We start from the raw sequence: 26,093 nt of genomic DNA, 5'->3' as shown, positions 1-26,093 counted from the left end.
AAAAAGGAAATGGGGCTCAGGGAACTGGCTTATATGGGGAAAACAAACATGGGAAGATTTTGCCCTGGTAAGGACCAAATGGGACACAACTGCAAATGCATCAGGAAGCTGCAACCTGTGCAGCTGACAATGCTCAGGGCAGCATAAACCAAGTTACTGGGATGGCAGTTGTAAAGTAAGAATAAAATTTAACACCATCAGACACTTCAAACAGCGTACAGAGAGAGGGAAGGAATGATCTCATTTTCCTGCACCAGATGTTCTTCTGTGGTTAGATTTGGGATGAATTCACAGAACCTGTTTACTCCCCCCCGCCCCCCTTCATTATTCACGCTTAGCTCATTGTTAAAAATGAGATGACATCTGCACGTTATTTTGACCACTGAAGACTGACACTGTCATTTCAGAGTTGTGCTCATGTAGTTAAGGCGATACCAAATTATTCCACAGAAACAGCCTGTAGGTCAGTTTTATTATCAAAAAGTGGCTTTAAGCAATTCTAAAGCTAAAAAATAGAGTTGGGTATTTAAAATCTGATGAAAAGCTAGCCCTTATTCAGGAGTGTTTTTTCTCCTTCAGAAACTGCTTCTCCTGTGCTTGTTTTGATTTCATTGTCTGCAAAGAAGTGTAAATAATGCAAGCAAGATAGCTGTCTTTTGGGCCACCTGCTGACTCAGCTGCGTTGATCCCGGCAACACATCAACTTCAACCCTTACGGTGGCAGAAACCAACAGGACTCACACCAATGCCGTTGAAATCCACGGATCCACCACAGCATGCACTGGAAAAATCAGACTACAGGATGAGGATCTTGGAATTGAAGCGCTGGAATCTATGCCAACACACTTTAGCGAACAGCCTAGCTGTGAGCAGACACTACAGGGGCAGAACTGAACACTTCACTCTTGTAAAAAAGGACCGAAGAATGGCTATTTGACATTTTAACACAGTCCAAGAGAAATTTTTATACCTTAGAAAGAAAAGGTATGAACCTTAAGAAGTTACATAGTGTAAAAAGTGACAGTGCTCAGGTTGGGTTAAAACCCTTCTAGTGCAGTACAGCTGTCTAGTCTGTAATGGAGGGCACGTCTCAGCCTAAAGGTACGTATTAACATGACAATCCCCAAAGACCCACAGAAGGAAGGTACAAGGAACACCCCGGAACAGTATGGAGGGCGTATAAAGGGTGTGCTGCTCGTGCTGCTGCTGCGCAGCCGTCTTCACTGCGCTACTGTAGACCAACTGTAGCTGCAAGCCAGAAGAAAATGCACTGAGCTTTACAGAGCTGTTTGCTGTCGTCTTCCTCGTGAGACCACTTGCAAGAGAAACAGAAATCATGCAGGGGGACATAGCTGGGTTTCTTTCACCTTGTTTCCCGCTTATTATAGTGCCACTGTGCAGCATGCAGTATTTACAAGATGGCTCCTACTTCTCCCCCAGAAAGCCTCTTTTGTTTTGCTCTAAACCGAAGGCAGGTGTAGACTTTAGTCCCAAGACCTCACAGCTGTGAGAAAAGTGGTATCATGAACATGATGGAGAGCACAGGAGGTAAGAAGACAGGGAGCCAAAATTACTGTTGTTCTGGTTACACTGTGCTGGAGCAGGGCCATGGACAGGAAACTCCCATGCCGGTCTTAAGGAATGCGAGGTCAGCGTCAGCATCTCGCCCTCCCCAAAATTAAGGTGTGTGTCTTTCACCACAGGGGTGAATTTGCTTTCAATGTGGATTTGCAAGTGTGGACTACCAAGGTTTAACTAAGATATTTAAACACTTAATTGGTTGCTCTGCAGATTTCCTAACACGCCACTTCTTTCTCTAATTTACATAGTTAGTCTTTAACTTACGCTTGAAGTTAAATTCGTTGCATTGAAAGCCTCACTGCAATGCCCAGTAACGAAAACACATGCCAACAAAACCATGGAGCCATTTTGCCTTGACATAATTTATCAGCCTCTTCATTTCTGGCAAAAGACTTGGAGGTAGACAAAATTTATTGAAACCAAAAATGAAGTAAATTGCTACAGCAGCCAATTTTTGCCCATTTAGCTTTGGCAGAATGGCTAATCTCGTTCTCTCCTGGAACTTAAGAAATATATAGGAAGTTTTGGAACCATAAGTGCTTTTTCATGATACATATGGTAAAACACATAAGCTAGGCACAACAAAGTCGCTGAGAAAGCATAATAGCAATTACCGTAACACAATTTTCTCACATCATCTAAAGTAAAGTTTCACTCTGAAAAAAAAAAAATGAAACGTCATTGTGGAATTTCATTTCTTTCTGGCTCCATTTCAGCAAGATACACTAGCTTTAAAAATAGAGAACTTAAATTTTCAGAGCTGGTAGTTAGAAGGGAATAACCTGAAAAATTCCATGTCAAGCGGAGTCCTTTTCTGCTTGTGCATCCCCACAAAATCAGGTTCTGCATGGCAAATTCAGCTTTGACCGAGCCCCGTGCAATCTCATTGTTGTCAATGGGATAACACAGGTGTAGGTGACCAACTCTGTGACCAAAACACTACATTTACTGAGACACAAACAGTAACCGAATTCCTTTTATATATGGCTGTACTGATCTTTTAACACTAACAGCAGCAAGCGTTAAAAGGTTATTTTAGTCACTAAACAACCACAATCCAAATGTACAAGAGGGAGAAATTCTGCTTAGGGTTACGGATTTCCCCCTAGGTCAAACTATACGTTAACCACCATATAACATCAACCTACAAGTGTTCAGTTTCTATGTATTTGATGTTACATTGTCAGGAACATGAGTAATTGCTTTACTATTTATTGGCTCATTTTATGGAAGACCAAAGTTTCCCTAGTAACTGTTCTAAACGGAAAATAGGACTGAAGTCAGTGATGGGGGAATTAAATCTTTAGGCACTTCGAGGACTATTATTTTAAAGTGTGCCATCAACAATGAGGTACTGTGTATCTATCTCCTGAAAATGACCACTGCCAAAACGCCGTGACAGTAACATGCATATGAAACTTTTTGCTTGTACAATATTTGTTAAGTACAATTCAAAATTGTTTTGCCCAGAGTGAAAACATTGCACCTTTTACTGTAGCTATCTGTTTAAAAAGGAGCAGCTGCAACAAACAATACAGGCTATCCTTCTTCAAAGTCACAAAGATGCACAATATTCTCAATTTGCCGCCTGAAAAACAGGGGTCGCTGCAGTCACTCTCAATTCAGGACAGAGGTGTGTATGACTGAAGAGAGTCACAGGCTGAAAGTGTCACAGGTCTGACGTGTCTCTACAATCATTGCACTATTAAAAGCAAACACATTTGGCAAGGCTGAACTATATTTTCCCTATCTAGTAAAAAATACATAATAATCACCTCTGAGACAGCTTGTTTAACAAGTACTTGTCCAAATAAATAGGAACTCTTTCAACTTGAGTACTCAGGGTAGAAGTTTTGAGTTAAAAACTCCAACAAGCACTCCCAAACATTAATGGGAACACTTTATCCAAATTTACTAAGTCCAGGTAAAATGGTAGTACTAAAAAACTATGAAAAAAATCTGAATTAACTTGAGCACTAGGGAAAACATGGAAGCATAAAAGTGATCATCGCTACACAGGATATTCAAAAACCTTCTGTGTCCCTTCCTTGTTACACTAAATGCATAAGAATGCACTTGCGACTGAATTTTCCTTTGTTCATTTCAAAACTACAGACCTTTAATTTGATAAGCAGCTTTGTTTCTATCAACTCGTTTGTAAAAAACACCATCAAGCTTGTGCTCATTAAATATATATATGTATATATAAAAACATACAAAAAGTACAAGATAAATCACATTAAGAAACTTTTACAGTGTAATTGTCCTGATTATTTTATTCTTAAGGGCCAATTTTTTCTTGTGCACAGAATCTCAATGTGACTGTTGTTCCAGAATTCAGCATAGTGCCACTGCACAGAATTCACCTTTCTGTGCAGTCCAGTAAAAAAAAAACCACCCCAAAACAACACACACCACAGGACAAAACATTCTTCTTAAATCAAATTCTATTTGTGAATTCAGCAAAATAATTTCTATAAAATAAAACAGCAAAATATTTAAATAGTATAGGGTGGGCTGTATCTGTTTTGCAGGGGTATTTGGTTTTTAGACAGGTTCCAAAAAAATTACACACATTCAAGTTACCAATTTTCATTTAAATACAGTATTTACTGATGCGTTTCTTGAAGTCTTTAAACAAATGTTTATTCTGGAATAGAGATACCTCAGAATTGTATTTGACTAACCAGTAGTTTCTTTTATAATTAAACCCTGCTTCTAATGTTAAGATTTCCTGTATAATGGATAAAGAGCTAAGACAATTCTCGCTTTCAAGTAGAACTGTGAACGAGCAGAAAACCAGCAAGTTAACTTGGTGCAGTGGCACTCACAAGTACTGTGTGATTTTGTTGACTTCCGCTTCACTGGGATGCAGTAGAAGGAAAGTGTTAGAAGTTTATCTAATAAGCTCTACCAAAGAAACAAAACAAGCACACCAAATACAGTCTATTATGCTCCAGGCATCCTGGCATAGCAAATTTTTGCATATTTGTTTTAAATCTTTTAAATTCCTATTACTGAAAACTAAGTGTTCTTTATCCCACCCAGAGACAGAACTGTCAAACATCAGATGTGAGGAACATATGTGAAACTGAAAACCACTTGTTTGTCACATTTTCCCTCCCCATTTTATAGTCTAGGTGTAAGAAGAAAAAGTTCTGAGCAATACAGTTGTCACATTGGGACAACTGCAGTCACGTTTTTTTTCCCCCCTCGTTGGCTACACTAACTTGGTGTGAAGCCATGCTAAATGTTACAGCATAACTATAGCTTCAAAGTGATTAACCTAATACCAGAATGAAAAAGGCAATGAAAAAAGATCTAGAAACAATGTTACATCACCAATTTTCCACATCAACCAAATAATTAAAAGGTTACCAGCCATTACGTTGCTCATAGTAAAATCGACTCCAGTGGCAAAGAATTAACATGAAACTATTTTTGTGGTTGACATGGATAGGCTTTTTCGTAAAGGAGTTGATCCGACTGCCATGAGGCAGGCAACACTGGTTGCAGAGCGCAGCAGATATATCAAGAAATTATTTTTTTGTTTTTGTAGATCTGTGAGTCTCATCAAGACAAAAAAAATGTTTCTTGCTCAAGAATTAACAGTCAAACATTAATATACTATATACACCTTTGCCATTTACACATTAGCATCAGGCCATTTATTACAAAACACTATACACTTTCCACTGCAGGCGGGTTATATATTGACAGCAATTTTCTGCAGATAAGACAGTGAATAGACTCTCCACTCCATGTTGATTAGGAATAGTTTTTCTAGTTTTAAATATTAGCCAGACACAGAGAAAGGTTGGACTGTAAGGCCTGGGTGCACAGTCTTGATGGAGCAAGTTAATTGATTATGTGCATTTCACTAATCTTTTGTCTGAGGCGGGGAAACTTCTTCACTGCCTTCATAATTTTCTTGTGCTCGTTGGCCAGTTCGCTGAGGGTTGTTCATATGATGTGCTGCCGGGCCTGTATATGGCTGTCCATGCACATGGTTATTCTGTAATAAAGCATAAACATTTTAAAGGGACATTAAACTCGTGGACCGTTTCCTAACCCATTACTTGCTTCACCCCTTTACATTCAGACTATTGAAAAGTATTGTCAAGCGCACTGAACTTCTTGCGTAGGAATATCTACGTGAACACACATCACAGCTTCTTCATTCCTCTCAATCACATCTTTCACTTACCTTTTTAATCTACACAGAAGGTAAACAAACTTTCAACTTGTAAAGATAAAAGGATTAATTAAAATAGTAATCTCAGCTTCTGAATAACAAACATTTACATGCAAAGCAGAAGCAGCAAGAAAGAAAAAAAGGGAGACGAAGAGAGGCTGCCTATGTGCTGCAGACATTAAACTGTGCACATACTTTATCAACAGATTCAACCAGCTTGAATTTCTTTCTGAAGAAATTGAAAAAAGCATACCTGTATTTATGCAGCATACTTCAATTTTTAAGAGGGAAAACTTTAATGTTACAGAACTGAATGAAATCTAGACCAGTAGTTTTCTCCAGATGTTCTGTCCCAATTTAAACTCATACACACATCTGGCAAATGAAAATACCTCATCTACCTACTGTTTTGCAGAGTTTAACCAACTGTGAAGAAACTAGGAATATGAGGATTGTGTGTGTTAGTGAGAAATGCCATCTCTTGCAAGAAAGTGAACACATCACACGGGTAATGGTGAGGTTACGGTATGTGTCTGAACTCAGGAGCTCCGAAAGGAGTGGGAAAATCTGCATGACTTACCAACTGCTCTGCTGAGAACATCAAGTAAGGAAAGCAAGATGGAGGGAAAATGGGTTTGGGCAGGAAAGGAAATTAAATTAGCAGATTTGGAATATATAAAATGAACTGGAACAAAAAATGGAAACTAAGTGGGGGATCTACTAATTTAGTCAATTCTGTAAAAAGCCTGGTTATGATTTCTTTCAGATCTGGGTTTCCACTGAAAGATACTAACAAAGCAGCCATTTAACATGGTAACAGATTTAGATTTTGTATGTACTTAAGATCTAGAGATCAGCGTTCATAGCACAAATTATATTTAACAAAGCCATCTGCATTTTTTCTGAAAGTCTTCCCATTACCCAAACTGAAATTCAGGCCTTGAGGCTTGATTTTGTATTTAAGAACAAGAAGGCACCTCACAAAATATTATCAATGTCAACAAATGTAACAGAATCAAATTCAGTATGCACCAGACTGCGATGACATCTGTCCCCCTATTCTTTCTATGGATGATTAATCCCCGATCTGCTAACATTAACATTCTCACCTGAAACTCTGATGGTGAAACTGTTCCTGGCAAAATGGAGGTATATCTTTACCATTATTCTTCCAAGCGTGTAACTTGACTATAATATGCTTCTGGCTAAATGCCTATAATTTAAGTCACCATAAATGCTAAAGAAAGCTAACCTGGAGCTCTGAATAAATAGTTCAACTCTGAGCTTTTACCTGTTGATACTGGGAACCAGGTGAATGGGGATACAGCGGGGCATCTTCAGGTGGAGAAGACTCATGTTCATCTGGGGCATCAGGATCATCTGGTTCCTAAAGTTTGAAAAAAATATTTGATTTACTTAGGTAAAACTTATTACGATTATTCTATCCAGAACCAATCCTACATGCAAGTCTTGATTGTTTCAGACACGCTTGGAGAAAAATTCCACCCCACTGTGTCACCCATAGGTTGTACTGTACTACATAACAGTTCCCACTACAAACATATTATTGGAAAAACAGACCCATTCATAATCTACTTTAAATGGTCAGTTTCAATTCTATACTGCTGATTCTAAGTAACAGACATCTATAGGAACAGTAATAAAGTGGAAAATTGCACAGGAGTACGTAAACGAAGCAAACAAAACCAGAAATCCATATTTATAAAATGTGTTACCTCTATAATGACCAGAGACTGTTGCTAAGGCTAATTATTTATAGAAGCACTTTACTCAAATTTTTTACGAGAAGTCAAATTAATTCTTTACCTCCTCTGGGCAGAGTTCACAAGCTTTTGCAAGAGTCATTCTAGCACTGTGTGATCGCTCTAGGAAGTAGCCATTTGATGTTTCATTGCTTTGTATTGGTGGAGACCAATTATTATAGGTGTATTGGGGATTGCCAGTGTATGGTCTACGCTCAAGCTCGTCTCCAAGCCATTCTACTGCCCAGGTCCATTTTCTCTTCAAATCTCCGTTGCTCTGCAGATGGAAATTAACAACTCAGAATGACCTTCTCTGTTCTTCAAAATAGAAACATTTCCCCCTTCCTATATACATCAGCTATCAGAGAACAGACGACAAACACATACGCCTCTGTTTAAAAGATTCCCTGAAATACCCTTATACCCTTTTTTGCCCAAAGAAAAGTTCAAGTTTGAAATTAAGTCCGTGGTTTTGCAGCTGCATCACAGAATCATGAGTGCAAGTTTAATCAAATTGCTCTCAATCCCATATATATTGACCTTCAGATATAGGAAGGTTCAAACGAGTTGTACTTGGAAGCTGTAATTTCATCAAGGCAAGGAAAACTGAAGGATGGCGGGGATTTTTGTTTGTGGGGTTTTTTTTTGTTGTTTTTGTTTTGTTTGCCCCCTGCCCACCCAAACTGGGAAAAAAGCAGCAAGAAACAGAATGAAAGGTATCACCTGAAGGATCTGGTAGGCTACAGGACAGTTGCTGAAGAGAGCTACCATGCACTTTATACACTGGTAAGCTCTTTTCTGATAATGATTCTTAGAGCGCTGAATGGTGTCAAATAGTCCATCCCTGTCATCCGGGATTCCCTTAAGTGCATTGTGAATCCTACAAAAGAACAATCAATGCAGAACTTCAAGTGTTAAGAGTTCACTTACAATGTGATTATAAAAGGGATAGCTCATATGCTGACTTCTGGTTTTAGTAAAGAGTTTTTTTTAAAATCAGAAAACTAACTTGACACATCACATACGTTACTTATAACTTTAGCACATATGGTAATATTTAAACTCTCTGCATGATACATATTAAAACCATGTATGATTAATGCTAAACACAGCAATCAACTTTAACTAGTTAAATTTTATAACTTATTTTTTAAATCAACTGCATTTACAAAATAGACGTGTTAACCCAATAGGTCCTTAAAGAATCGCAACAGTTAAATCCTCAACTGAATGTTTGCTTCCATTATAGTTATGCTTCTCAAAGATACACTCCCTCTGAAGGTGAATGAATGGTACATATTTGTACATGGAGATAAGGGACTCGGGTATTCCCTGGAACTAAGCCCATCTTCTGTGCCTTCTGCTCTCGAGCAAGGGGTAGAGGAATTAATTGCCACCCTGAAACTATGCAAGAACTGAGAATTGACATACTTTTGGCTTTGAAAAAAGAGTCGAAGGCAGGCTCGGATCCTACACTGACATCTCAAAGAGCTACACTCACTGTAGAAAAACCAAATGCCCTCTATCCTCACAGGCCTGCCAACAGTCAGCAAACAGATTGCAGGGAGCCAGAAACCTATAGTCCATCTGTAAAGTGATGATGACCTTTACTTCAGCTGATTTAACTTAATGGTACTTGTAACGTTATTATCCCAAACTTGGCACTTTAACTTGTCCAATCAAGAAATTTACAAAAGCAGGTCTGATGCCAAAAAACAGCAGCAGCCATGTGACAGTACAAGAACAAAAGGAGCACCAAAGGAGCCTAAGATCAGATGATGTTTGTTTTCTAAGAGTTCGAACATATTACCATTTACTATGGACAGTTATGCTATTTGTTTGGTTTTGTTTTGGTTTTTTATTTTTATTTGAAAGAGAAAACAAAGATCATTAAAACTCTACGATTATCACAGCAAAACCAAGAACAGGACAGAGACCAATACTTCAAGCTACTGCCAGAAGTGGCAGCAAGAAATCAGAGGATGAAAGCAGCTGGCCACTTAATACCCCTCTGCTGAAGCCTAACACAATTCCAATGAACACTGCTATTCCCGAGGCTGCAATCTTGAATATGAAGTGATGGACATCTCCAAGTATAGCGAAAGCCATACTATAACATTCAACCTCCTTTACACCTCATCATTTCAAACCCAGTACTATCCCAAACAAGCACTTCCACGATTTATCACCTGTGTTTCCACCCTAAAATGTATTATTTTACTTCACATCTACTAACTAAAGTATACCCACCCTCCAGCATTCTGTGGACTTAAAGACATCTCATGGAAGTATTTGTTTATCAGGAAGAAAATATAAACAAACTGTATTATATATACATTACATACATACATATATACATATATATATATGCAAGACTGAAAAACCTATATATAAAGGATATTCTCATTCCCTACCAAAGCTGTAATTCCTATAAAGAAAATGAAGAAATCCCTCCAGCTCAGTCTTCATGTTTTGGAGTGTGGCAAAGTCAAACCACCATCTCCTCTCAGAGTATCTTCTAAAGTAAGGCTAAGCAACTGATAAAATCCTACTTCTACAGTTTAAGTACATGAGTTCAACACCGTCACTGCATATGGCAAGTGTGCTCTTAAGTATTTTAAATGTCATGAGACATGGTTATACATGATTTAGTAAATCCGATAGTACCCATATTCACTTATGAAACAGTGACATTTTGAAATATTGACAGGTAGCTCATTGATTATGTTTATTTTGTGTTACCTCACCTACCACTACATAAAACTTCTGAGGAATTGGCTATTGTCTTAGTCAGTATTTGCAATAATTACATTTTTTTTAATCTCAATTTTCAAAAGCCTTATTCTGCAAATTAGGTTTGAAACTGGGTAAGTATTTCATATATTGAAGTTAAAATTCTATGGAAATGTGATCACATAGAGAATAATTATATATGAAACTCCCAAGTTCACATTTTACCGTGTCTTCGTATCACTATTATGACTGACGTGCTTCTTAGCAAGATCGGGCTATAACTGGACCCTCCTGAATAAGACCTTTCAAGAATCAATCTAAGCACCTCACAGTAAATATCAACGAGTTTAGCCTAAATGGCACATTCTCTTGCATGTGAAAAATCTTGGCTTTATAGGGCTACATAGCAAATTTCTCAATAATAGGGAAGGTCAAGGTGAAAAATGGTAACTTGTCTTAAAAACTGAGATAAAAGTGGAAAAAAATTGCTTTATTTCTGTATTTTGATTTAATATATATTTAAAGCAAACTTCTTCAAAGGATTAGCAACAGAACCTCTGGGAAAAAGCTGTACAAAATGTAGTAATCTTGAATTATAAAAAGACAGGTAAACACTAACCTGTGAGTTTGCCAAGAATCCTCAATTAATAGAATTTGCAGAAGCAGATCCAAGTAAGGTCGAAGCTCGTATGTATATGAATATGCAACCTTAAAAAGTAAAAATGCAGAGAACATAAGAAAGCATTCCTTGAAGCATGCAGATGATATGGTGCAATACAAGAACACAATTCATTTGAAGTGAAATTTACTGTAATTTAAAGGCTATTTCAAGATACAATGAATACCTTCTTTAAAAAATTGCTGATTGTGTCAGGGTTTTTTTGGGGTTGTGGTTTTGTTGCGTTTTGTTTGTTTGTTTTTTTAAATATAGTAGGTTTTGTAAAGGACAATATGTTTCCTCAGGAGTTTCTAACACAATGGATCTGAACCCCCTAGCATGAAATGCTGAAGATGCTACCTTAAAAAAATACCTTTAGAAAAGCAAAATTACGAACAGTGTTTTTCACTGTTATTGCTACTTTTAGACAGACCGTCAAAGGCTATATTCAAAGGTTATCCTAAAACATAAAATACATGGCTAGCAAAACATCAGTAAAGCGATTTTTATTACGATTCTTTCAAATGCCAAATAAAATGACACAGAAGAATGTGATGTTTACATGCAAAAAAATGGGTGAATATAAAGATGAGCTAATAGAAGTCAGAAATTTCTTTTGGAGTGGAAAAGCGTGACTAACTATACAGAGGAAAGGAAAAACAGGACAGTCCCGAAGACTCTTTCCTGAATCTGAAGCCAAGTACATTCTACAGACTTGTAAAAAAAAACTTTACAAACTTAATCAAAATAAATACAAGGGAGATCTTAGGAAATGATTCTAGCTTTCCATGCAATGTAAGAAGCTCTTTTGCATAATGACAGAAAAGCTGAAGGAAAAGCTCTTACAATACATAAATACCACCTCAGTCTACTTATTTTCCATCCTTAACATAGTGTTCCTAACTCATAAAAGGTCAATTGCTTTCCTAAACTCATAAAAGGACTTAGTACTCCAACATGATGTAAAGACCTACGACTGTAAATACTGACAGAGTACACCACCTTAAGGAAAGGTTATTTATCAAGCACCTGTTCAGTATTTAATACAACATTCCTATATACAAACATAGAATCTTGCATTATACACATTTATATTGCCATCCTTCTCCTCGTTTTTTGTTTTTACCTGCCAAAGTAGTTCACTGAGGACAGTGGAAGAGAACTGAGGATTCTCCCAACAGCAGAAACGAAGCAACTTGATAGTCTCTTCAGAGTTGCTGCAATCTTCAATAATTTTCTTCACATAACTAGTTCTCACAAACAAAATGTCTGCTACGTTCTGCTGAAGTGCCATTATAGGTTGAGATAAATTAGGATCACCGTAAGGGTTGGCAAGTGGCGGATTACCTAGAACAAACAGTTACTACAGATGAAAAGGTACTGAAATACTTTCATCGTAGACACAACAAAATATAAATTGGTGTAACTCATCAAAAAATAACAGATGGAGAAGAAAACCCAACCCCTCCCTAACAGTTAATTTTCTTTGAATGCTACAATGGTATGAAATAACTAAGTTTTCTGATTGTGAAGCTTGACACTTGCTGCCTGAGAGATCTACTTCTCCCTCTCAGGTATGGTTATGCAGTGACAATCAAAGCTGAACAGCTGGAGACATGTTCATGTGCAAGAAGAGAAATTACTGAGAGCTTCCTCAGTGTAATCCTCTTAAATCCTGAATTTATCTGCTTCACTGCTTGTGTAACACAACCCAAATCTATCATATTTTAGGACACAAGGTCTATTTACTTCACTAGGCAATGGGAAAGGGTTCAGAGGAATATCTGTCAGAAAAGTCCTGTCTGAATCGCTAGAGTGTAGAGAAAAGTAACAGACTTTTGAAAGACAAAAATTAGTAAGCTTCATTTTGTGTAAGGAAAGACCGCTGATCTGCTCCTGAAGTTTCTAAATTTAGCGGTGTTTTTAGTTATTGTTTGAAGATGTCCAGAAGACCAAGGGAAAACTTCTAGCCTAATATGATGAAGCAAAAAATAACTACTCTGCAAACAGTCATTATAATCAGTAGTCAGAGTAATGTTCACACAAAGTTTTTTTTTTTTTAATACATTATGAATACAGTGAATATACAATTATTTTTCATAGGTAGACTGTCTTTCAAGTGTAAGCCTCAAATAATGCTCTGGAAACAAAACCAAATCAAAATTGCGAAATGGTTTTGAAGCTTATTATAGCACAGTAAATTTTTCAGTTCATTAATCTTAGTATAGCATATTCTAGCCTACTGACTTTATAGCCTGACACATCAAGCTGTAATGAGTTTGCCATTAAATAGCTTCTCTACAGATTCCTAATTAGGTTTTCTAAAATATGCTTAATAGAACATGTACACATACAGGCTATAAAGTCCACGTAGCCCAATATTCTGTCACCATTTCTCAAAAATAACTGCACTCTATTCAGCTACTGGATTTATTAATGATTTATACTGTGGTTGACCAACTTCTAGCTGATTCTTTATCTTTTATAAATTGAAGTGCTGGCTTCTGTTTGTCTTCTTGACTGCAAACAAGCACCAAATAATTTTCAAGAGCTATCTACAACAATGCAAGATCTCTCTACTGATAAGCAGTATTAGCTATTTCAGAGCCTGTTGTAGTGCTTTTCCTGTACAGATTACTTTTGTAGTGGTAACATGAAAGTAATCTACTGTTTTATTGCCTACTCAGAATGAAAAGATGTTTATGCAACTCTCTATAATGAGCTTAAACTATTTGAAATTCATTACTACTACTACATTTCTAGTCAGTTATTTTCCTCTATCTTTAAGGAATAAGCAAGAAACATACAGTACAGATTTCTGTCTTGTGCTTTTTAGTATGTTATTACAGCAAATCAGTTTTGCTTATGACAAAGAGATTGTCTTTAAACAAAAGAAGTTGCTAATCATCAAAGGCAAACATTTTTCCAGCTAATCCCGTTTACCAATATTAGCTAAATATGCACAAAAGACATTTACTGATATATTTAACTCAACAAAGGAAAACTTAAAATTCACTATACCATTGATAGAAGACTGCATCCGCGATGACACATTGCAACAACGGATCAGTTGTGACACAACAGTGTATAGCTTCCCCAGTTCAGCATACTGGTACTTAATCGGAGGACCTGGACCTTCATCCAGAGCCACAAGCATGAAGGTTGCAGGAACATTTAGTTTCAGAAGTTGTGTCTTCTCTGCGACACCTTTATTGGGGCAGGGGTGGAAGAAACAAAAAAACACCTTGTTTCAGGCACTGACAATACTGTTTTTTTTTTTTGTTTTTTTTTTTTTTTTGTTTTTTTTTTAAGAAAAATAACTACTGGTTACAAGATTCATAACTCTTCAGTTGCTGGGTTTTATTATAACCGTCCTTTATGCTTTCTGGGGAAAAAAATAATCAAATCAGTAAAGCTGCACAAGAAAATCATGTTCAGCTGAAAAATCACATTGAAGGAGAATTGTAAATGACTACTTTTCTTAAAAGTACTTAAATGAGCACTTTAGTAACTGGCATCTGTGCTAATAGCAAAGCCTCAGAGAGATCTTTTGGACAAACAATTGATCTTTTTATTGTGAGGCCCAGAATAGGATGAACACCCGCAGTATATTTCATTACTTTTCTGTCATGTCCTAGATACATCAATTACAAATTTAAGACATTCCCAACTGTGCCATACTATGCAGTAAGTGTAAATAAGAGTTACAAAATCAATTTAAGGAAAAAAAAAACCCAACAACAAAAAAAGAAATGAGAAAACCTCCAAAACCAACCAAAAACCCAACCAACCAAAAAGTCCAAACATACATTCAGTTTCACTGCAAGAATACCTTGCACATACTACACAAGTACTTACCAGTAAATTCAATATGTTCCTTCTGATCCTGTATTCTGTTTCTCAATTTGGTTAAAAGTAATGATTTTTCACATATTTCCAAGTTTTCTCTTATTCTGAAATACAACTGGACCTTACCTACCATCCTTCTGATAAGAAGGAGGAATCCAGATAGCACCTTATTAGAGCTCTTTTATAGTATCTTTTTGATTATGTCAGTTTTGTAGTTACATCCTTTGTAGAACTGATCTCTCTCTTACTTTGACTTGAACAATGTATTACTTGATTTCTCAAAACGTCAGACAATTTAGTCTTTTTCACAGAACTTGGGGCGTTGCAGGAACAATGTATTGTTGCTTTTGCTGAATGAACACTCTACATCCATACAGAAGCTTTCAGTTAACAGTAGTAAGACAAGCACAACTGCTTAATATTTCCATGTTTATCTTTGTGGTGTAGGTTGTGATAATGATCAGACCCAGGAATACAATTTAGTTACGCTTTCCCGTCTGGCTTCTGAGTGCTTTCCTAGTGAGGGGCTTTAACTGCACTCACTGACTACGAAAAGCTAGTAAAGAAGAAAAGATGAGTTAGAGCAGAATTACGTCTCTCTCCTCTGTAATGACATTAAGTCTATTCTGGGGGTCATGACAGAACAGAGAATGCTTTGGTAGACAAAGTGTGTGAAAGCAACATACGTTATAAGTGAAATTAAATTAACGGAATTGCCTAGATTAATATTACAGATAGGAAACTGAATTACTTTCATGGGGGCAGACAATTTTAAAGAGCTTCCGGAAATCTGTGTTTGTGTGTCAATTCAGTGTGGAAACTGAAATAACTCCATTTGGCCTGGCACACTTGCTTAAAACTTTAGCCACGAAGTAATCTAACAGAAACATTTATAACTTGCGTGCATGAGCCAATAACCAGCAACGGCCGAGCTGCTCAGTATTATGGGCACTTTGTAACATTTCCACGGGAACTGGGTCTCCTAGCTTCACGCTACTTTACATAAAATGATAAAAATATCTTGTATTAGAGTAAGAGGGAGAGAGTATTCTTCCACTATGAAAAAAAATACTGTATCTTGTTTAGAACTTGCTGTAGAGAAAGATGCTTTGTCACTTAGGCTACCACATGCGAAAGACAAACGGGCCCCCAGCAAAAGACCTGAATAACTGGGGAAAGTAGGAACGTAGAGCTCTGACAATTCACGAGATATGAACCTGTGACTACCCTCATCAACCCGACAGAGCAAAGGCAACCCTTTATTCATTTGACTTGCATTTGACTTGCATTTCATCACTCTTAATTGCTCTTCCTCAGGGCAAATATATAAAGCAGCAGCGGATTAACCCACCTGAGAAACAGTTTATCCAATCAATCATTAATGGATTTTCAGCACGCTGATAATGCTAAGAGAAAGCATGATTACAGCTGCTCATCTCAACGTGAATAGGACTGATCTCAGTTTAACTGCAAAAATGATTTTTGTTTGGAATAGTTACTTTAGACACTATTAGAATTATTTTATTCTATTCTTAGTATACAGGCTAGTGACTTTCTATGCAAAGAACCTACATAATCCAGAATTTAACACAAGGTTTTGTATACTTATAAATCTATACTTATTTCTATTTTCATAATGCTGGATACAATTAAAATCCTGAAGAAAAATGATGCTGGAACTGCGACAGCCAACATATCATGTGGATCACCACAAAACTGATAACAATCTCATCTCAGTTATATTACAGAATGTGTATAATGGGTCTTAAGTGTAGCACCTGCAAATACAGGTAGTCCTGCTAGTTTTGCATTCAAAGGTGCTAAAAAAAATAAATTCATTTGCAATCATGCTCAATCTCTAATTTAATCTTTCATCAGAAAATGTAATCTTTATGGTAAGAATCACTGTCTCAAGACTGGGAGAACTTTACTTAAGCCTTCTTATACTGCAAAAACACTGGCTTTTCTTGCCTGTTCATCTTGGGGGAACTGCAATAACTGATAAATTTATAGTGGAATTTCCTGAATCTTGCATTCTTTTACCTCATATGATGTCTATGGTGAAAGTATTCTGGCAAGCAATGATATCTGAGAACATATACAGACTAAGTTATTTCCTCAGCCTCCCAAAGAGCCTTTAAAGGGAAGACAGATACAGAGTCAGTGTTTTACATTCATTGCCGTGAACTTCAAAGCTGAACTAAAGAAATTAACGCTGAAAGGGCACAGTTGGAACATAAAGACAAAGCATGACCATCTGTACTGATGTTTCCATAAAGGAGAATCATGCATCTGTCTCTTTTTTGAACTTTTATCTTCCTCAATTTCTTTAGGCTTAAACCAGCTGACAGCCCCACGTGCTTCTTGGGTTTCATCACCTCCATCCTGCAAAGGAGCCCGGAACAAAACATCGTCTCTCTTGCCGCATTTTCACCCCCACACCCTCTCAGAATGACACACGCTTATTGCTCCAAGCTTCTCATGTTCATCTTCCAAGGATGGCAGACAGACTAAAGCCTCCAAACTGGAGGATGTTTTAGAGAGCATTTATATGGCGTTTAACGATAACAATCTGCCTGAGAATGAAAAAGTGGATTCTCCTGCTGTTACCTGTGTAACTGGTTCATTAATAAAAACCAGTTTATTACAGTGTCATCAGTAAAAGTATGCATAATTTGCTTACCTAGATTGGCATACATCACAAACAGATTGAAATACTGCTGCAAATGGCGCCCATGTTCAGATACTTCCCTTCTTAGAAGATTTAGTACCGCTCTCAGTAAGTGATCACTTAAACTTAAGTTATCATAAGCCTATAAAAAAAAGTTTTAATATTAGTGGTTGAATCTACCAAAACTTTATGTAAGTTATACTTTCTACTATGGCAGAAAACAGAATTAGTTAAAAGGATTCATACAAGTTCCAAAATAGTAGCAGCTGGTTAGTCTTCTGTATCTCACACAAAATCAGACAGACGTACAGGGAATAAGACTCCCATCACTAAATACAAAATAATTCCAAGAAATTATGCAAGTATAGAAGCTTTTAATTGAGCTTTTTCTCCAACAGCAGCTAGGCTCAGAAAAGCACATGTGGCTCCACTGTGAACTTCATAGACTAAAACAGACAACCAAATCATCTCTACGGGTGTATTTCAAATACCTCATGAAACAGAACACTATCAAAGCATATGTAGCTTTAACTTAATACAAATTATTTTGCTGGATACAGTAATGATAACATTCTGAGAAGGTAAGAAGGTAAGTGGACAAATACAAAGTGTCCTACTGTAGACATTAAAAACATGACAAAGCAAAGGCTCAAAAAGGTTGATCTTTTAAATTTTAATACAGTCCAAACAACAAAAAAAATCATTCTGACAAGTATTACTTTTTTTTTTAAATCTCAGTTCTATGTGTACAAAATCAGGTAATTCCCTGTCTACTCCTACGCAAAGTTACAATTTCTGACAATTTCAGTGCTGCCGGATACAGGGGAAGAAAACTCAGGCAAATCCTGCATGTTTTTGTTCGGGTTTTTGTTGTTGGGGTATTTTTTGTTTGGTTTTGGTTCTTGTGTTTTTTGTTGTTGTTGTTTTTTAATTTTAAAAACAAGGGTTCATTCCCTTACACATTATTATAAGCCACTACTTTAATTTTGCAGATTTCACATTTGCAAATCAAGTAAAAATTCTCACTACTTAGTCTTCAGAGATTTGTATAAATTAAGGGAAACTGAACCCTTCTGACAGCAACTCTCACACAAATTGGTCACATTAGCATGATGTATGTAGCTCAAAATGGACTGTACAGCTTTCCGGTCAACATGGATGCACCTACTCCAGAATTTACTGTGCATTAAATGCTTATAATGAAGAAGTAAGAATAAGTTTCAAAAACTTTTCATTAGAAAATGAAATACCTGACTGGAAGGTCCAGGAGACGCAAAAGGTGAAGGACATGGTCCGTCTTGCAATGAAAAATGTGCAATAAATACTATAAGTTTTGCAAATGCACCCCTCACTTCAGCACTAGGGCATTCCAAAAGATACTCCGAGAAGCGGTTTGAAACATTAAAAAGGACGTTGTGTGCAAACCAAAAGCGTACATTCTTGCTGTGACGAAGAAGGATGCATAATGCATCATACCTGAAACAGAAGATGACACAACTGAGAGATTATGACCAAGTGTAGACATTAATGAATTTTGGTAGACATATTCTTTTGCAGAATTTGAAGAAAATACATGTTAAAGGTAATCCCCAATCATTTTTGCTCACAAAATGCTTAGTCAGGTAAACTGTAGTTCCTATAGCGATACTCTCTGTTACTAGCAACCACCAATTAAAAAGATATTTCAATTAAAAAGTTAACATTTAACTGTAGCATTTTACTTCTATCACCCATAAGGACTAAGACAGGATTACTTCCCCTAACTCCCAAACTACTAGTCAATGCAGGTCCCCAAATTGGCAGCCATTATTCCCTCTGTATTGGAACTAGGGGAGAGGGCCAGCAGTGGAGAACATGTGGGATGGACTTCATGAGTTGCATATAAGACAGGTAACCAAATATGTAACCTGTCAGGCATTTATGTTCTCATTTACAGATCTAAAAGACCACAACACCCCAAAGAGTAAAATATCTGTGCCAGAGAGGGTCTTGAGTGACTGTTCTCCTTGCTGCAGCAATATTTGAACTCTTCTTAAAATAACAGGAGTAACTTCGCTACTCTGAAAGTCGCTATTGGAGGTAAACTTGAGGTACACATTTGCCATGTATTACCCAACTACTTACGAGTAGCTGATAAACTACTGGTCATCATGAATACTAGATTTTCTCTCTAGGTCTACCAGTAGTAACCCACACTCCTCTCCCCAACACAAAACAACCTAGCTTAAAGACTAAAATGCTGTAGTGCCATGAATAAGACTGTACTGTGTTATACTACAGATTTGAATTACAGGTCCTGTAGCAATGTATGTAAAGCACTCTGCTAACAGACTCTAAAAGATTATACACGTTTCAGAAACAGAATACAAATATAAGCTGCATAAATTGGTTGAAAAGAGCTTTGCTTAAAACTACTCAAACCATGAAGAAACCATCCTGAATTAAATTCAGAATACGTAACCTATTAGTTTTGCGCTACTGATAGATTCAGCTCCTGTATTCTTTTTAAAAGACCGACAAAAGGTAGATTTAAGCTTTGCCTGAATACAAATTTTGAATCTGTTCAGCTTAGCAGCTTATTTTAACGCTCAATTTCTTTCCAGTATTTTCTGTTCAAACTTTCCCCTCTTTTCATGTGTACCTTGACCATGTATTTGGGGGACAGTAAAAAATGGAACAGACCACTAACACCTTCAATTGTCTTATGCTTGTAACGGGACCTTTTAACAGACATCGAATTTCCAAAACTGTAATTGTTTTTAAAAGACAAGATACCAATCACTAGCAGGGCCACGGACTATTTTCTTTGTATGAAATCCTGTGGTGAAGAGAAATCTAGCAGCAAGCTGAATACTAATCATAGTTATTTCTTCTGCTTCAGGCAACAGATGATCTTGTCCTAAAGAAAAATCAAAATACTCACATGTAGACAAAGTAAAAGCAATTTACTTGTAATAATTTCACTGACTCCAGATTACTATTTTGTCTGACACTGCGTTCCAATTTTAACAGGAAACTTGATCAAAACATCCACTAGCTTCTGTAATGTATCATTTGAAAATGCAAGCTTTAAGGTAGTAACAAGTACCTTGAGGCTAATGTATGTCTGACTTCTAGACATTCAGCATCTTGCCTTTGAGAACTGTCTTCAGCAGAGCAGTCCACAAACTTAAGTATTTTAACATGACTTAGTACACAAGCTGAATAATAGTTGATAGTTTATCAAAGTAATTTTTGCTAAATATTCTGGCATGTTATCACCGATGAACAACTCAACAACGGATGTTCAACTGCAGAAATCCAGAAAGACAGAGTATTCAAAGCAGAACGCGCAAAATTCTCACTGGCTAGACAAATTCTTGAAAACACAAATCAAAATTCTCCTTGCAAGAAATTAATCCGTAATTACTGCACAAACATACTAACCTGGAGGAGGATTTAAGTAGACACTATTACAAGTAAGCAACTTCTTTATGAACTGGAAATATTCTAGGCTGTACTGCATACGATTATGCATGAACTGCACATTCTGCTTCCGTACACTTCGTTCAATGGCTGATGGCATTTTAATCTGATGGGGTTTAGTGGTGATTGCGAGTTCTGAAATATATTTTATCAGTTCATTGTCTTTGTCTATTGTGTCCATACGTTCATAAAAAAGAATATAAGCATTCCACCACCTCTTCTGGCGTCTGTAGGACATACGCTTCATCATATGATCAAACACTTCTCCCATATATTCTCCACCAAAACACTGGTTTTTCATTTCTTCATCATCATCCATTTTACACTCTGTCACATCTCCATCATCAAATTTATACCACCGATTTTTCTCACCATCTCCACCATTCCTCTGGATAATATAAGAGTAATAATGTCCACCACTGGCCTGGCCACTGTGTACAAGTACACCAACAAGCCTGTATTTCGTGCTCCCAGAGTGTTCATTTTCTGACTGTTCGTTTTGTATTATCTGATTTTCAGGATTTACATCATCTCCTTCCAATTTAGCTACACCTGCCACCGTGTAAGGCTCCATGTCCAGCTCTCGTGGAAATTCAAAATAATCATTGAACTTGATTGCACATTCCCTTTCCCAGTCATAATCAAATCGTTTTAACTGGATTGCAAGAACTGGAGGCAACTTCTTAATCAACAAGCGTTTCACTGTATCAACCTAAAAAAGGACATGAACAGTTACCAGGTTTTAAGTTTCCATTCATATACTCTTACCAACAATTAAATTCAGTAATTAAAGAATAACTTTTTTCCCCTGAACATGAACTAAGACTGAATTTAGTATGGCTGCTGCATCACAGTTGTACACAAATTTTAATATATAAGGAATCATTACCTTTTTGTTGCATTTTTCACAATGATATGCATTTGCACCTTCCAATAAATCTCCTTTGACATACTGTTCCAAAGAATCAAGAAGGTTTTGGTGATTTCTTATATCTACATTCAGAGTTGTGAAGGATTCCTCACATTCGTACCTACCAATGAACAGACAGATGTAAGAGCAAGCTAGAAATGCGTACAACTTTCATGTTTTATAGGTGCTACACAGCACCTTACTGCAACAGTTTTATTCAGCATTTGATGTCAACTTCTGGCAAAAGGAGTTAAGCAGTAAAAAAAAGAACTGAACTCTTTTTATAAAGATCACAGAAGTTACTTTTATGTTTCAAGTTCACTGGAAAGATCACAGAAGTTGATCTTTTAGCACGTCATGTTTTTAAAGCAGCTAAAGTAGCATGACAAACTCTTGGCTAACAAGCTAGTAGAGACGAACAGAGAGAAAAGTAGAGTACTTTCTCCATTGCTGAACTTCAGTGTCAGGAATTAGACTGATAAACACAAATATTGTATCATACTTAAAGACAACAGTTCAAAACAGATTAAAAAAAGCTTTATTTTTCTATCTGAAAAAAACTGAATAGCTGTCTTCATAATATCACTTTGCATATTTATGACTGGCTTTGACTTACTGTATTCTGATATAACCTCCAAACAAATTCCTAGCAATGAGCTAGCAATAGTTGAGAGACAACCAGTTAAGACATCTTGGAAACAATTTTTTTTTATTTTTTAGTTTTTTTTTTGTTGTTGTTTTTTAAGAGAAAGAAGCAATGAATACATTTTAAAAAGTTGCATCCATTCCAACATAACCCTGAAGGGCTTGTTTCTCTGATATGCAATCAAGCATACAGAGGACTTCATAACAATGAATAAATTAATATTTAGAAACACTTAAACCAAAACAGTAATATTCATTCATCTATTAAATAACTTACAAATTTAGAAAGGTCCTTAATCTGTCACACCCTAATCCAACAGTTCAGTTTATCATCAGTATTCTCCTCCCTAAACTACAATCAGGGTAACATTTTCATTAAGAAGTATAATTATGAAAATCTAGTAAAGTTCCAAAAAGACAGGTAATACTTCAGGATAGTACATAATATCAGGAATGAATGGTAAATCATGTTGCTTCACATCTGAATCTTCCATTTAATTACCCATTGAATAAAATCAGTGCTTCGATTTTATCTTGCAATATTTAAACTTACATCTGGTCACACATTTTAACCCACGAAACTTAAGATGTTCCACTCATAAGTTCTTCTAATTCACACATGAGCTCAACTGAAGTTGAAAAATTACCACAATAAAATCAGTTTGTATCAGTGTTTTTTCCTGTGTTTTAATTGCTAATTGAAGAATAATACTAAATGATCAACTTTCACAATAAGGAGACTTTGCAATGGTAATGTGCGGAGATCTATATTGTTTTAAGAATCACAAATAATTCAAAAGAGGTAGTAAACAGTAAGTTAGTGATACAAAATTTAACACAGGAATAAAAAAGCCAACTGTTGAAAAAGAACAAATCCACCATTAGGCCATCTTGAATTCCAATCATCCATCTAAAAAGGATATAGAAGGAAAAGTCTAGAATAAGCATTTGTCATTGATCACCATCATCAAGACAGTGGGCTATAGACAGTCTGATTTGGTATGGGTGGGTTTTTTATGTATCCTGTATGAAGCTGAATTTCAGTGTTCACATTTGAAGTTAATTAAAAATACAGCAGAAATCTTAAGAAAAATAAACTTTATATATCATTCTTAATTACAGCTTACACAGTGAGTATGAATGGAGCTTTGCTCATTAGAATTAAAAATTTGTGTGTGGTAGAGCTGACCCAAATACTACGGAAGGCAGAAAACAGCAACAGCTGTCAGCCATGTCTTCAAATTTTATACACTGCATTTGGTCTCAAAGTTGTTTTCACTTCTAACATGAAAATGCTGTATCTTTTCCTCCCCTGATCAATACACAATGCTTCACATACAATCTGCTAAGTAGAAGAAATAATAATCAAGGCACTTGAAGACAAACTAGTGTCAAGGCTGTAAAAAAAAAAAACCAAAACCCAAAGCCGGCAATTCTTTTTACTTTAAAAAAAAAAAAAAGAAGCAAAACCACACCCCCCCCGCTCTTTTTAGTCACTTTTGTACAGACACAAACACAGGTTGTTTTTCTGTAAGAAAGGAGAATCCGAAACACTTACCGATGTGGGCATCCTTGACAAATCTTCTGATCAGCAAAGGACCCTCCTAAAACTTTACTTAACATTGCTGGATGGCCCAAAGCTTTTAAAGCTTCATCTAAACTGTCCACCAAGGAATTAAAAAATTCTAAAGCATCATGTTGTTCACGTAGATTTACAGGTTCACCCCAAAGTCTGAAAACAAAAGGATAATCTTGTCAAGTATTTTTTGGTTTGTTGTCCAACAATTTCTTCTCTAAAAATATACTATTCAAGCTATTAATCTCTCCTTCTTAGTGGACAAAACAATTTATTGCTTTGTGACATAGTATACCAACTGTTACTCTGTCCCTGACATTTGCTTACTAGTAAATAAAAACAAGCTTTTGTGTATAACTTTATACTTAGTTCAAAGTCTCAATACCAAGGCTAAGAACTGCTAGAACTCAAAATAACCATCTTACTGTAAATTTCGGTTTATTCTTCTACAGCATAGTAAAGAGGTAGGTTAACAGATACACTGCTACACAAGTTCTGCTAATTTACACTTAACGTCACTGTAATTTCTTCTACTATGGTTAGTTTTGTTGCATTTCAGTGGTCCAGTGAACAGACATCAATACTAAATTTTCTGTTTACCTAAATTGTTTCCAAAACCCTCTTGGTACATAGTACTGTAGCCTGGAAGCTGCTAAATGACCAAAAATTACTTGGAGATGTCTCAGAACTCCAATATTGTACTCTTTTCTATCTTCTGTTTTACTCAGTGCTGGTTTGTCTTCATACTGATGTGGATAACCAAACACATCATCTCGCGGGTCAACATTGCTCTGAAAAGCAGAAGAAAATTTGTGCAATTAAGTTTGATATGTAGCTGGTATGTAGTCTCATAGCTAGATGTATCCCTTGTTTAATTTAACAACCTAAGTTGTTTCATATTCTCATCTGAAGAAACATATAGTGTCTCTGCATGCGCTAAGGGAGTTTAGTGGCAGAAGTGGTGTACGCTGCTTTCAAGTACAAATACACGAGGAGGAAGGGTGCAAACCTTGCTACTCGGATCTGTTGAACTGCCTCTCTGGCAGCAAGACTACTCGAGTAAGAAATATTATGCTATTGTCCCCATTGCTAGCAGTGGAAAGCAAAGCAATTAGTAAAATTGCTACAACCCTTTCATAAAAAGGAATTCTATTTTAAAGATAAGCAAGTTCTACATAATTAAATTTACCTCATTGTCCTGCTTTTCATCCCCAGACATGTCATCATCTACATCACTGCCTGTGCCTTCAATTGCAAGAATTCCATTCCTGATGGCTGGAATCATGTACAGCTGCTGAATAACAGAATTCATGTAGCAAGTGGCACCAGCATTTTTCAGTCCTACAAATCCCTTTGGTGGTCGAGGCCCAACAGGTGGTAGATATTCCCATTCTGTAAGCGCTTCACAAGCTAAAAGATAATAGCATAATGTGATTAGGGAACTATTTTGTTATAAAAGAATTAGACCATCAATGCAGTACAAAGGGCAGTTGCATAAAATTAGTATTAGTCTGTGTCACACTGCGGTTTAATAAAACAAATGTTCCACCAGAAAACTTAATTGCTAAAATTAATGCAACTTCTATGAACGGTAGTTTACCTGTAATCTTAACATTACACCATTTTCTTGCACTGCATAACTAAAAAGATGGCCAGACAAAAATTCAGTCCATTTATGTATCAAACAGAAGTCTTCCCTCAATACCAGCAAGTTTCTTAGCTGAAGAATTCAGTTGACTGTATCTAGTGTACATAACCAATTTATAAGTCTTTCACAAATTTATAATCCTTTTAAAATTATTTCATTTATGCTTCACTTTTCCTTGCCAGGATGGGAAACAGTTTTAGATAATGCTATCTATATGACTCGTGACAGATTTTTTTTCTCCTGAGTCTTCTCCCTCAGACCTCTCACATTTCTTCAGAGCACATTTACAATCACACACTTCCTATGCTAACGTGTTGTTCTGTTAACACAAAAATTTCTGACGTAAAAGAAAGTAAGAGAGCATGCAGTTTACAAGCAAGCTTTATGTGGTATATGAAG

At 36.4% G+C, this 26,093-nt stretch overlaps 1 protein-coding gene across 2 annotated transcripts in view; it reads right to left on the bottom strand.

The window, feature by feature from the left end:
- Positions 1 to 4,010: 4,010 nt before the first annotated feature.
- USP9X (ubiquitin specific peptidase 9, X-linked) overlaps positions 4,011 to 26,093 on the bottom strand; it is a 79,155-nt gene continuing 57,072 nt past the window's right edge. The window contains exons 30-44 of one of the 2 annotated variants that reach the window (XM_009893274.1): positions 25,236 to 25,456; positions 24,647 to 24,837; positions 24,029 to 24,202; positions 21,805 to 21,946; positions 20,877 to 21,627; positions 20,226 to 20,349; positions 18,701 to 18,926; positions 17,463 to 17,592; positions 13,952 to 14,137; positions 12,057 to 12,277; positions 10,892 to 10,980; positions 8,263 to 8,419; positions 7,604 to 7,816; positions 7,068 to 7,163; positions 4,011 to 5,596 (exon numbers count right to left, since the gene is read on the bottom strand). In XM_009893274.1, the coding sequence (XP_009891576.1) occupies positions 5,462 to 5,596; positions 7,068 to 7,163; positions 7,604 to 7,816; positions 8,263 to 8,419; positions 10,892 to 10,980; positions 12,057 to 12,277; positions 13,952 to 14,137; positions 17,463 to 17,592; positions 18,701 to 18,926; positions 20,226 to 20,349; positions 20,877 to 21,627; positions 21,805 to 21,946; positions 24,029 to 24,202; positions 24,647 to 24,837; positions 25,236 to 25,456 (3,056 nt within the window). In that variant the 3' untranslated portion in view covers positions 4,011 to 5,461. The remainder of the gene's footprint in view (positions 5,597 to 7,067; positions 7,164 to 7,603; positions 7,817 to 8,262; positions 8,420 to 10,891; positions 10,981 to 12,056; positions 12,278 to 13,951; positions 14,138 to 17,462; positions 17,593 to 18,700; positions 18,927 to 20,225; positions 20,350 to 20,876; positions 21,628 to 21,804; positions 21,947 to 24,028; positions 24,203 to 24,646; positions 24,838 to 25,235; positions 25,457 to 26,093) is intronic. The other variant, XM_009893275.1, reaches the window with a different exon arrangement.

This window comes from Charadrius vociferus, unplaced genomic scaffold (assembly GCF_000708025.1).
Source record: "Charadrius vociferus isolate BGI_N301 unplaced genomic scaffold, ASM70802v2 scaffold209, whole genome shotgun sequence".
NCBI lineage: Eukaryota > Metazoa > Chordata > Aves > Charadriiformes > Charadriidae > Charadrius > Charadrius vociferus.
This window is presented reverse-complemented; position numbering and strand designations above follow the sequence as displayed.